We start from the raw sequence: 14041 nt of genomic DNA on the forward strand, positions 1-14041 counted from the left end.
GCATTTGGACAGTCATTCCATTTTGTATGTATTATATTATAATTACAGAAAAGGATAATAGCTGTCGTAGTATTACAGCTATTACAAAATGGAACAATAATTTTCAAAAAATCAGAATTTTCAAAATCTTTCTAAAAAATCGTACCACCTGAAAGAAAAGTCCTGATGTGCTAAAAGATAGAACGAAAATATTGTTATTTTCTCTCGTTCACCGCGGTCGCTTGAGGTTGTTTCTCCTTCAGCGTTCCACGTCTCCTCCGTTGCGAGCTCTATTAGCTCAAATCCACGACTCGAGAGCCTAAATCCAGAGCTCCAGCGATGTCTCAAGTTCAGATATCTTCTTGCCCCTCATGTTTTCTCTCTCATTCTCCTACTTCCGCCTAATACTTTTTTCTCCCCAAATATCCTTCTTTTGCTCGATTCGGCACATGGCATTGATTTTTCGAGATGAGACTCTAGTCAAAGACTTGGATTTTGCGTTTTTATGGTGGAATCAAAGAGCATTATTCGGTTATTGATAAAATTATCTTAAAATGCAAGCAAATTGCTGCAACCTAATAACTAAATAAATTCATTTATTTATATCTTTAGAAGCTTCTTGATATAAAGATGATCTACTTTATCTATGCTGTTTATTTTATACACCTCTCGATGGCATGCTGCCTTTCTCCATCTTTCAAGCTTTATTTACTTGACATGGAGCTGCGTTTTGTTTAAATCCAGCGTACAACTTCCTTTACAACATCAACTAATTTTCAGCTTTCATTATTTTATTTTAGTTCAATCCATAATTTTCTAAAATTCAGGATTATATATTCACGGCTTGATCCAACCATGCAACTTCTTTCTTTTGTGCTAGGATTGGATAACATAGACAAAACAAGGCAACACTTAATTCTAAAAAAATGCCACCATACAAAAGCTAAAAGCATTGTATACTGAATCCAAGAATCTAATAAATAGAAAATACATGTATTTAATTTGCCACTCAAAAGTATTCAGCAATTATAGGAGGAGAGAGATTGATTGCAAAGACCCAAGTCATATGCAGTTATTGCGCAAACAACAAATGGCAGTGGCAGCAGCACAAATATTAAATTTAAGAAATCCGGCGATCCAAAAGGATTTTTTTTTTTTTTTTTTGGTGAAATTGATCCACAAGGATTGATCGATGCTTCTAGTCATTCGACTTGCTGTGTTCCAGTTCTTATCCCTTGAGAATCACAAGAATTAGGCAACACAAACGAGATCATGATACAAATAAAAAATCTAGAGAACTATCATTTATACAAAATTACAGTTTTTGATCTGCGCAGTTTCTGGAACGCAACCTCAAAAATGGCTTTATAAAAAACTGCCCCACAGCTTAAATCAAGCCAGAATCACCCTCCGGCGGCAGGAAATATTGATTACTTTTAACCAAATGGAATGGGACTGCTAATAGCGCTCCTGTACAATATTATCTAACTTCAACATTCAATCAAGAATTAAAGAAGCAAGGTCTGGAGATTCTGATACACCAATGGCATCTGCAATTTTAAGAGCCATGACAGACTTGTATGCTGCCAATTCAGCATTGGTCATGAGCATTTGAGCCCTACTACGGAGTTGAATTGCCAATTCCACAGCCCTGTTAGCCGCATTCTCTGCTTCTTGAACCCTCCGTGAAGCCCCCTCCTCAGTTCCACCTACATCTATGTAAATATGAAAATTTAAGCAACACAAGGCCCAGAGGATTTAAACAGTTTCATGGTACAACTAACTTCCAAGGCATCACCCAAACTCATTAGAATGGGATCAACAAAGAACAGAGAAACGTAATATCAGATGGATCAAATAACTAAACAAATCTTTCACATTGTAATAGCACCGACAACCATAATGAAACAACAAGCAGTACATGGTCACAACTGGCATAAAAAATTGAGTAATACCTGCTGAGACCTGAATTAAGTGTTTGAAGACTGGCCGTAAGAAATCGAGCAGGTGCCAGAAAAAATATGAAATTCTAACCTACAACCATGTCTTCTCAGAGGTATCTAAAATGCCACTGTCGGACAATAGAACGCAAGACATTCAATGCCACTTGCTAGAACATTTGTTAAACCCTCTTGATCTGGTCAACTGGATTCCAGGTAAAGAGTCTATGCATGTTAGATTTTGGCATGAGGATCTGTGGGCTGATTTACTGAGCCTATGTTCACAAAAGGAGATAAGACTCCTGGCTTTCCTTAATGGATTAAGCAAAATTTATATTATCCCATAAGGGTTGGTTCCTGGACTGCAAAGTTCACAAGACTGCCGATATCCTAACAAATTCGAAGAAACTGTTAAGAGTCTCAACATATGAAAGCGAAAGTTATGTTATCCCATAAGGGTTGGTCCTGGACTACAGGATTCACAAATTTCTTAACAAGTTCAAAGAAACTGTTAAAGACTCAAATATGGATAGGAAGAGCGCCATTCAACAATACTTCTAGTCACATAGTGAACTTACATGAGAGCATCGCTGTTATTCTAAATTTAATGTTGTACAGACTAGACATGGAAAATGGTGATGATTTTTTCAGAGATGCAAATGCGCACATTAATTCTTATTCCCTAGAAAAAATTAGGTACACCAAATAATGGAAAATTCATGCACATGTGATCGTGAGTTTCTCTTAAAAGCAGTCAAGCTGGAGATGTATTTCTACTTGCGTTAGCTCTAGAAATTTCTAAGTGAAGAATCAAAATTTATTTATTTAAAAAATTCCAGTAAAACAGTTCCCTGCAGTGGCATATGGCAGATGAATCTAACCAGGTAAGCCAGCCGGTTTAATTAGGTTATGGGACCAACTGAAGAGAATGTCACATAATGCCAAAACCCAAGACCTAGGGGATCACCATCAGTGCCAAGCTTAATTCTGTCCATAAACCTCATCTGATAAGCCTTCAAGAAAACCCAAGCAAGCAAACCAGCTAAATTTAGACATCAGATCATTTATAGACCCTAAATTTACACATCCACTTTAAAAAAATTGGTTCTTAGAATTGATCAGCCAACCCATAGTCCCCGCCTCGAACAGATCAACTTTAGCATGTGAATAACACATGATTGAGAAAAGCTCAGATGTGGCGAAAGTTAAATCAGCCCAGAGAAGCATAAAAGAGGAAACCACCTCACCAAATGAAATACCAAAACATACCTTCCAACAAGAATTCTGGCTTCCCTCTTCCAGACTGGCAACGTTGTCTCTTAATAGATCTTCTTTTCTGAAACAATGGTCTCTGCATAAATTGTGCTCTCCTCGGGGTTGGGACATGATACTGTCACAATAACAAGAATGCAATTATCAATATTACAGAAACTGGGATCTACTGCACAACAACCAGAAGCAAAATATGGATACATTCAGTCTTTCTGACAACTGCAACATCTTACTGATGCCAATGATCTAAAAAAAAAATGTAAGCACAGTGTCATAACATTGATAAGAATTTCCAATACTTAATAAAGAGTCATGCCCCTCAGTCCGCCTGGGAACTGAAAATAAAATATCAATGCATTTAAAGAATTTGTACAAGTACTTTGGATTGAAGACAATCTAAGCCAAAAAGGTCATTCTGAAAGTCAAAGTAAACAATAGATTCCACCACTCCCCCCTACCTCAAATGCTCTGACAAACAACCCAGTAGAAAGTCTCTAAATGCATCTTCCGCAACATCCTATGATATTGCAACATTTACTATGCTGTAGAGTACCTGAGACACTCATATGTACCAAACTTGACATCCTTAATATAAGGATAACAAAATCAGGAATGGAAGGGGAAAACGAGGCTTGGTTACATTCACTGCTAGTTGACAGGTAATTTTGGTATGTACAGCGGTATGAAGCTTGTAAAAATAATTATATTACCACATCCACACAACCATCATATATCTATTTTTCTCCTATCATCTCAGCAAAATCAAATAACAATATCTTTATTACTTCAAGAAAAAACTATAAACTGCCAGCACACATAATGCATATCCAATTTTCTTATCTTTTGTATTTTCAATCTAGATTTTTTTTTTCTCATTCTCACTACTTCTGCGGTTCATTTATATTTCACTCATGATTTTTTTTTTTTGTGTGTGCGCGCGCGCATGTATGTGTGTTTTTGTGTGTGGTAGGGTGGAGGGTGGGGGGTGTGGCATCCACTCAAACACAATGATGCCAACATAAAGCCATTTCCACCAAACGAAGTAATAAGATATACAAATCTTTCACAGAAAACATACGTTCAAATACTATAAACTCGGACAAACAGAGATTAATGGGCGGATACGAAGTTCACAAGCAATGCAAGCTGCATCATTGAGATCCATCAAGGAAAGAACAGCATCTGGACAGAAAATTAATTTGAGTGAAGTGCAGCACAATCAGTGATGAGTCATCATAAGCAGACAAGGATTTCTAAATATATATTAGAATATAGTATGACACAATCCCCTAAATATCTCATGATCTTGTACCAGAAGCAAATTATTCTTCTGCACAAATAGGTATTACCAATGAGCAAGTTAAAGTCAAAAATCAGCAAATAACTAATCCGCACATGGCAAGAAGCAAACGAGCAGTTTCAATAAAAAAACAAGGACAAAATATTAACTCTCGAAAAGGAACTTTCTAGAAATGTTTCTCATTTTTCAATAGAATACTAAAGGCAGAAACTTATTCACTAGATAGCTAGATTAATGAAGTTCATGTGCTTGATTATCAGAAACTGATGTTTACATAAAATATTAAATTTATAGACATCATATGGAAAAAAAAAAATCCAAAAGTTTAATCAAAAACCAGCCAAAATCAATAAAATTCCCTTCTAAAATTCAAGTCAATACCAAGAAAAGTTTTCATTAGTTAAATCACACCAAATGCCAGCTAGATATGATTCCAAGAAGTTCATGTTACAAAGAACATTGCAATATGTTCTTCAGGTTTAGGAGCCTAGCTGCTTAGAGTATAAGCAAGGTCCAGGTAGCTGCTGCTGTAAACCTATTGAAAAGCTAAATCATGGAGAATTTTCCTCGTTATACACCTAAGGAGGAGGGATTTGGACTGCATAAAAAAATCGTGGTTTAGTTCAAACACACAGATTACAATCTATAATCACAAAAAAATATATCATGATAAAATTTTAGTAAGATCCTAGATGTGGGAGTTAATGAGGATGACCAAAATCCTTAGTAAGATGAATCTGAAAGTAACATGCAATAACAGGATAATTTTTATATAACCAGCAATTCAATGCTATCAAATCGCTGATGCAGTCCTAGACACTGACTTCAGGAACTTAGCCAGGTGAACACTAGAGTAAAAAAAAAAAACCTTTACATTTTTAAATTTCTTAAAATTTATAAAGTTGTATGTATACATATATTTTAGTCTTAATAGTTTTTCTATCAAGTGCTTCGAAGTATGTAAAGCTTATTACAAACAAAACATGTTACAATATCAATATCAAAGGGAAGACACTTCATAAATGGATAAAACTTCTTTCTCCCTTGAAATAAATACCTTTCTCATTGAAGAGAGAATTGGTTTTAAAAAATGGCTTCAATAAATAAATGAACAAGTGGAAGCAAAAAGATGGAGGGCAATGGCAGCCTTCTTTTGCATCAAAATTTCAGATATGAACTTGTAGGAAGTTGTGTGGAGCTCATCAGTTTGACAACTACCTAAAAAAATGACTCAGAATCTTTTCAGCCTCAAGGAACCATCCCAGGCAATCAAAGTCAATCAATGATCTGATTAGCATGCCAGGAAAGTAGTCTATTAAATGCTTTAGGTAAAGATGTCAATTTACATGGTTAATCCCCACAAGATGAACAAAGCCATACCAGTTGCTATTCCCAGAATAATATCAAGTCCTATTTAAAATTGACACTGGAAGGGGGTTTCACTTGACCTTAGACCTCCGGTTGTCTAATGAATTAGTAATTCTGAGTACTGAAAAAAAGAAGCTTATTATGGTTCATTGACATGGATCAAATTATTGGACTGTTCTCTGGTAATTAAAAGACCTAAAACAAAGGCAAATTAGTAAAGTGGTATATCTGAAGATTTATGGAAAGGGGTCAAATAATTGGAAAAAATGATATGCTCCCACGAAACTACAACAAACTTTCCTGGCATGTACATCTTAATTATAATAGTTTATGTATTAATGAAGAACTCAAACAAGTTCTTGTTGCCCAGAAGAGTATCCATTCCATGGATTTATTAGTGTGTAACACAAAAGAGGTATAGCCGAGTAGGAGGATTACATACAAATTCATGCACTGCATCAATCAGACAACCACTTGCTAATCAACAATTCATAATCATGCATACAACAGAAACTTTAGGAACATGCACCATTTTTCTGCCAAGAGACATCACTGTAGATATTGAATTACCTTTCAAATATCAAGCGATAAAAGTAGTGAAATTTCTGCTACATCCAGTCACAGTAAATTTATAGCCACTGTATATTTAACTGCACAGAATATTCTTTATAGTGACCAGGTAACATTCTAATTTCATATAAACTAGCAAGAAAATCAGAACAGATAAGATACAGCAGCTTCTGTAATCAGATTGCTTAATCATGCATGGAAGCATAGAAGAACATCCAGAAGAAATTTGAGAATCACAATCGACTTTATTGTTATACACTGTCAATCTCATGGTTACACATGCACAGATACACAGAGGCCTGCTAGTAGATATATGGGCAAGTGCAGAGACACCCAAGTAAGAAATGCATGTAGATGTGCAAGACATCAGGTAAAGGCATACTCACTAAAACTCCGCTATAGATATTCAAACTTCTTTTCAAGGTCATAGACAGCAGCCAAACAAAATATAGTGCATTATATTTTACAGACACATTTTTGCAAAGGGTTAAAACAAAACACATATTCAGGACATTATTAAGCAATAAAAGAAGTTCCTCGCATCCTTCAAAATGATTTATTGAAAAATAGACCCAATTAACACATTGATAGTGCTCCTAAAATCTCCACAAATTGAGAGAGAGAGAGCTGAATTCCAAGATTCTCTTTTGTACTATCTCTTTAAAGCACCAATATACAGCCAGATAAAATCATGAATTTCCATTTGTATTAAAAAACAAGCTTATTAAATATTTAAGCTTGCACATATGGAGTTATGTGTGTCTGTGACCAACAGAACAACAGTATAAAACATCGACACTTATTAATTAGCAGAAATTTCACCGCAATATAAATCATGAGACATCTAATGAATACAGTGCACTTACTGTACCATCTGCACAAAACCCTCACAGCCATCATCAACATGGATGACATCTAATGATGGTAAAACAAGATGAACTTGCTGAACAATGATAGTAAGCTGATACTTTAACTTCGAGAATCATTCCGGTATTTTCCTCACAAAAAAATAATAATTGACCAGCAATGGAACAGACATAAAACAAGAACAAGAACTATACCAACACGCGATTCAATCCTGTTCCAAATAACTTGCCTGGAACAATCAAGAACTCAGCAGAGCTTTGCAAAAACAAACATCCAAGGCTGTTGCTAGAACTCAAACTTTCACCATTCCCATTCACAAACCTCCATTCCTTTGTCACATAAAAGATACACTAAAAGAATGCTTTGCAATGTACTAATTTCATCATACTCATATCAGCACTCATCAGTGTTTTATTCATGTATCTCATTTCTTTCTTTCTTTCTTTTTTCTTTTTTGATATATAGTTAATATCATTTTTATCTTCCACCATTCAAGAGCCCATCTCTTTCTTGACACATAAATACATTATGGAGAACAATTTCTTATGAGGGAATGCAAGTAAAAGGTGATGCATAATATCTAGATGTTCCCACATAATCCTTCATAGAACTTCAAAGAGCAAAAGGATTATACTACCAAAAAAAAAAAAAAAAGAAACAACTGCCACTAGTTATAGTATTTAACAAAAATCTTCCAAATATTGCCTAAGTGTCCTAGCAACCTGTATAAAGTATTGGTATGTCTTCCATATGAAAATATTCAACACATCAAAACTGCCCTCATCCCTTCCTTTCTTGACAAGCCTTCACAAGCCTCAGACACAGTGCTCTGACAGCAACAAAGAAAATCCAAGCCCAAGCCCAATTACCACTTCCATTCCACCACTCCTCCGTTAACACACCCCCAACAAAATCCCCTTCTTTCCAGAGCCCCTTCTCATCCAATGAACAGCTGCCTATAAAGGAACACCAACACCTTCACATGTCAGTAGCCCACCAACAAGCAATTCTGCCAGCAGGAAGCCTGCACCTAGCACATGCCTGCAACCTCCACTACTCCAATTGCATGCACCCACTGAGCATCCCTTGGTAGGCAACACTGGCAAGCATCCTAGCACCTCATTTTTTTTCCAACTCCATAGATGTGACTAATTTATTCTCTTGTTACTGTAATTAGTGAAAAGAGGGGCTTTATATTGTATGTGTCTTTAAAGGGGCCTTTGTTCTCTAGGCATATTCACAGTTCATGTGCAATGTCCAACTCTCAACTGAAATGAACATAAATCTTTCCCTTTCTTGATAATTGTTTGAATATCATGTATTTATGAATTATTGACTTTCATGTGCTAGACTCTCTGGGCCTCTGTAAAAAGATTGTTTGCCAATCAACTTTTCATGTTTTAGGATTCTGATTAGGCGTAGATAATAACTTGTAGAAAGAAACAAACAATATCATGGCATCACCATAAGCTCAAATAACTTCCAAGGCAGTCACATGGGCAAGCATAAGCTGGAGTCACAGTAGTCAGCTTGCTCAGATCCAAATCATTTTCTCGATTATAACGAGCTGGTAGCTCATATCAAGTTATTTATGCATGAAATTTTCATGTTCTCATGTGTTTCTGTATATAGATTCAGTTAATGTTTTTCTGGGAGCTCCTTGCCATCACTTGATTTGACTTGCATGCTTCAACGACAAGGACAATGAACTGTCTTCCTTTATCCTATGTATGTATTATTAGCTACAGATTACAGGTTATGGCTACCATTCATCACTGCTAAGGAAATGCTCTGTTCTCTTTGCTATCTGAAAAGACAAAGCTGCCATTGATTTTATTCTTCTTCGAGGAATAAACCAAGCAATGCAGTATAAGAAATGCCATAATAACCAACATATGACCGCTAGTGCACATAGACTAAGACTAGTCTATATAATATTACAATGCCATACAGATGTAAACGGTTGATGCCCCAAAGCCTAAAATAAGACTTGATGACTAGCACATATAATACAGTCTTTGGTACACGAGTCAACTTCAAATAACTTACCTTAGTTGATCATAGATGATTTTGCTTTCAAATTCACATGATGTTATAATTTGACATAAGGAGACTTTTAACCTCAAGTGCCACCATTCTAATAAAATTAGTGTGACCAAGGTTTGTCATACTGGTCGAGTACCATACTGGATGTCCAGTAGCATATGCAATCTCATATCGTACCGACACACAGTACGTCTCGCCATCTCGTACCATACTGCGTACCAATACCGCAATAGGATGATTTCAATATACGATCCAATATCAAGACAACAAACCTTGAGTGCAACCAATCAACTTTCAAAATTTGCAACTCTTTAGCTATTGCATTTGCTTCTTTTTTTTTTCACAAAAAAAAAAGGTCAATATAACATCATCTGTCAAAATTACATGTAAACAGCACACAAAGACAATAATGAGTTGTAAACCCAGCTGGCATCCAATACCATAAATTCTGTATTGGAAGTTTAGGAGCACAAAGCATTGTGAATATGCAAGAGAATAACTGAAACATAATTATTACCTGAAAGGCCTTAACCAAAGCTGCACGTCTCTGGTTCCTCTTTTCTACCCAATAATCATACACAGCAACCAGCATTTCCTTTTTCCCTAAATCCCAACAAAGATCCAATGCCCTCTCTTTATCATAAATGTCATTGGGACTGCCATAAGCATCTTTTTCCAAGGCAAATATTATTTTCTCAAAAGTTTCTTCTGAAACATGACCAAAACCATTATTCTGTACATCAGAAGAGCAAAAATTTAGAAGCTGAAGCCACTCCTCATCCCCTGAGTCCATATCATAACTGGGAGCATCACTTGCTACAGCTCGCCCAACTTCATCATCCATCATCCTGATGTAGTCATCAGGGCGCACAAAAGCAGCTGTGGCACTGTCCTCATAACCAGAAACTTCACGAAACCTTGGCAACGGTATTGCCCTTACAGGGACATCATGTGCACTCTGAGAGTTGCGTTCATGACATTCCATATGCAATTCCTTAAACACAAGCCAATCCCACTTATCACAAAACTCAAGCTTCCAACCATCCTCTCCATTCCACATATAGGCATGAGTGAAACGGTTGACAATGCAAGGCCTCATGTCTTGAGCTTTATGTAGGTACCTTGTCGTGCCCCTTACCTTCACTGCTATGCACCACTCTTTAGAATGCAAAGATTCTAACATAACATCAGCCCCTTCTTCCCTCCAGCACCTATCAGAAACAGTAACCAAGACATTTGCATTGCAATGTGCAGAATCTATGTTTTGCTTCACCTCAGCCAAAGCCAACTTAAGTTCCTTGATCCGCTCGATGGGGCTCTTTATTGATAATTTCCTGTGCTTCTCACGAGATCCAAGAGGAGTAGAGACATCACTATCATCTTTACTACTTAAAAAATCACTCACACAAGATTCAATAGTTCTCACATGGACAGGCTCCACGAAGGAGTTCCTAAAGGAAAGTGCTTTGGCTTCCGGAAAAACTCCAATCCGGTGCTGATCAGACCGCAGTGAACCAGGCTGTGAATTCATTGCGAAAAGATGGTGACTTCTGGAATGCCTGGAGGAGCTTCTCTTTTTCTGATGTCTCCGTAGCCTTGAACCATGCACAATTACTGCACTTCGTCCCACTGATTTAGGCACTTCCAAAGCGGTATGTGATTCATTCCTCTTCACAGCAGGAATTACAGAAACTACGACTTCAGTTCCTGAAAAACCTGTCTCTGCAAGAATATGAGAATCATATTCTTCAAATCGCACAGCCACCGGAAAGTATGTGTGCAAACCCAATGCATATTTCGCAAAAACACCAGGTAAATATTGAGAGCCAAGAAGCATAGCGACATGCAAGCCCTTAAAGAAGAACGGAATGGCGGAGAAATTAAGCGAGAACAAAGGTATAAACTGTTTGGCACCATAAATCTTGCAAAGTCCACAAGCAGATACAGAATTGCTGAAGAAAACATTCTGAAAGGAAAAATAAATAAACACTCAAAAGCTAAACAAATAATAGACACGAAGAAATAGCTGCAAAATAAGAACGCTTACATTTTTACAATGCCAAACTGGTAAGAAATGGACGCCATTTAGAGAGAAAGCAGTGGCCATCGGTTCAGATAACAGAAAGGCAGCAAATTGCCGGAATCTCACTCTAGCCTTCTTCATCCAGCTCACTACAGAGATAAGGAGACGCGAAAATTGAAGTGAACTACTACTACAGTAGGAATCTATGAGCACAACAAGCACCATGGAGCCACTTGAGCAAGTCCAGATATCATCCCCTAAAATGCCCACCTTTTCAGCGAAACCCCTCGCAGACTCTGTGATTCTAAGCACCCTCTCTACTCTGCAAGTGCGTCTTGAGATCTGCTCTTGCTCCCCATCCATTTTTTCTGTCTCTCCCGAAACGACTTCAACTAAAGGCTCCACCTTTGGCCTTTTCCTGAGCTGTTTCCGCATAAAAACGATGCTATACCTCCGATCCCTCTCGGAGTCCCTTTCTCCTATTCCACAAGGTGAAGGCACCGCATCATCAGACAGTGGCATCCGCCGCTTCCGGTTGTAGACAATCCCAAACTTCTTCTCTTGGGGTGAATCCATAGAGGCCCTTCGATTGGCAGAGGCCAGAGACTCATCAGATTGCAGTGCCGCGGGCTCGCGCCACTCATCCTCGGCCCCGAAATCACCCTTCTCCTCTTCCCCCTTCCACCACCGCAGATCCGCCGCGTTGCCACCGCCGCCGAGCACCCGCAGCCACTCGACCCCTTCGCCGTCTCCAGCGTCCGCCTTCTTCTCCAGTGCCTGATCCGACACCGCGAATCGTTTCCCGGAGCGGAGAACCCTCGCTAACGGTACCCCGTCGCTGGCGGCGGCGGCGGCGGCGGCTTCGGCTTTGTCCGGGGCCTTGGGGACGAACACCCTGGTCGACCGCCGCGTCCTGACCGACGGCATCGACGCCGGCGGAGCCCGGAAGGGGAAGACCATCGACCCAATCTCCGCTTCCCCTGCTGCCCCCTCCGCCGGCTCCCCGAACTTTCGTACGATCTTTCGGTTCTCAGATCTCGCATGCCGTCTCATCGCTCATCAGCGTCCTCATCGGCGTTCGACGACCACCCATCCCGGATCCGATCACCGGCGCTCACCGACGCCCATGGTTCCCAGATTGCAACCAACGATCCGATGCGACGCCTATTATTCTTCTTGCCCCTTTCGCCCTTTCCCGAAATTTCCCCGTTCTCTTTTACCTCGCCTTTCCCTGTCTCAAATTCTTGGCGGTTAAAGCGTTTTACGAATTCCGCGTTGCAGCAACGGAGAGTGGGAGGAGAGAGAAAAGATGTGGAAGAGAGAAAGAGGCGGCGGAACGAACGATCTAGGGTTTTTTTTGAAAAAAGATGGGGAGAGAGGGGAAGCGGTAACCTCTCACAGACTGCTGTGGATCGTCCGATGGGGATCGGACGGAAGACATGAGCCGAGCAAGGGGACGTGTCGGTCGGCCCGAAATGCGTGGAGCCTTTCCGCTCGTCGCGGGATTTCAAACGGGCGGAGTGATTTTTAGATCGGGGAACCCGACGGGAAGTATACGTTCCATTGCGGTCAGCTGTCCCTTAAATAGCTTTTTCACCTTCTACGTGGCAGCAAATAAGCGGCTCACCAGGAGAATAGTTTCACCAGGCACGGGGCATTTACGATTGGGTCGGCGGAGCAGCTGCTGCAGGGGGCAGTCCTGGGTTGGAGATCTTTTGGTTATTGACGAACATGTCAGGCAGAGGCGACAGTCAAGGGATGGCGACCGGCGAGAAAGGGCGATGGATCGGGTGCGCTGATAAGGACAGCGGACATCACAGCCGTGTCCAAGACGCCACACGGTGGGCCCACATTTAGATTTGCCGGTGGGCCCCGTCGACATTCATACCGTTGATATGAACCATGAATCCCGTTACATCAAGTGACAGGGATCCAAAGGACTGGCGGACGAGGGCTGCAAGTTGAGCCGGAGAGAAGGTACTCCATCCAAGGGCGCATAAAAGTTTTCTATTCGGGAAGCAGAGGGCAATTTAATACGGAGGACCAAAAGGATCAAGGACGTCTGGAATTTATCACGCCTAGAAATTTTTATCGGTGTGTGTTGGAGGATAGGAGTGTACGGGACCCCTTTGCTCCCGTCACGGGATACGGATGTGGGACCGGTGAGGGTATTTTGGCCATTGGGCAGCCACAATTAGGTGGTGCTGCTTCAAAGTGTGGCGCATGCCATGACCGTGCTTCAGATACTCTCTGAACTGGTCGAATCAGTAGCTGAGCGGTTCTTCCGAGTTCTGATAACTTTAGATTTTGGATAGGCCAACCCTTGTCTCCGACCAACTACTTTACAGTAGGCCAGGCCCAATTCGTGTCGACTTATTTAAGGCTGCTTTTGGTGCATCAATTGATTAAGTTGTCTAAAGTTTGTATCTTAGATGCAGCATGGATTCAAAAGTATGGGCACGACAATTTTGTAAGATGATGGAAATAAATAATTTATTTACACAGATTTTTCAATTATATGAAAAAAATGGATTTGCTCCTCTCCTCTCAAGTCTAAAATCAATGGAAGGGCATTGAAATTAAAGATTCAATGTATTGATCATCATCCATACCACTAAAATATTAGAAATATAAAACTCATGTATTTTGTAGTATTTAATTTATGCATCAGCCGGA

The 14041-nt window shown here is 39.6% G+C and overlaps 1 protein-coding gene across 2 annotated transcripts; it reads right to left on the bottom strand.

Moving 5' to 3' along the window:
- Positions 1 to 1255: 1255 nt before the first annotated feature.
- On the bottom strand, positions 1256 to 13445 carry LOC140850812 (uncharacterized). 2 transcript variants are annotated; one of them, XM_073255923.1, is made up of 4 exons: positions 11390 to 13445; positions 9860 to 11308; positions 3189 to 3309; positions 1256 to 1688 (listed from the first exon to the last, which is right to left on the bottom strand). In XM_073255923.1, exons 1-4 carry the CDS (start codon positions 12416 to 12418, stop codon positions 1477 to 1479), a joined length of 2811 nt encoding a protein of 936 aa, XP_073112024.1. In that variant the 5' UTR covers positions 12419 to 13445; the 3' UTR covers positions 1256 to 1476. The 2 variants fall into 2 exon arrangements, with proteins under 2 accessions (XP_073112024.1, XP_010919049.2); XM_010920747.4 differs by having other exon boundaries at positions 1256 to 1694; positions 11390 to 13392.
- Between the last annotated feature and the right edge of the window lie 596 nt (positions 13446 to 14041).

The sequence above is a fragment of the Elaeis guineensis genome, chromosome 4 (genome assembly GCF_000442705.2).
Source record: "Elaeis guineensis isolate ETL-2024a chromosome 4, EG11, whole genome shotgun sequence".
Taxonomy (NCBI): domain Eukaryota; kingdom Viridiplantae; phylum Streptophyta; class Magnoliopsida; order Arecales; family Arecaceae; genus Elaeis; species Elaeis guineensis.

What these genes read in the sequence shown, in the direction of transcription:
- LOC140850812 (XM_010920747.4), bottom strand. Translation starts at nt 12,418, where the DNA reads ATGAGACGGCATGCGAGATCTGAGAACCGAAAGATCGTACGAAAGTTC. An exon ending in CAGTTTGGCATTGTAAAAAT is followed by an intron (nt 11,309 to 11,389) that starts GTAAGCGTTCTT and finishes TTTTCCTTTCAG; the next exon opens with AATGTTTTCTTCAGCAATTC. An exon ending in GCCAGAATTCTTGTTGGAAG is followed by an intron (nt 1,695 to 3,188) that starts GTATGTTTTGGT and finishes ATATTTACATAG; the next exon opens with ATGTAGGTGGAACTGAGGAG.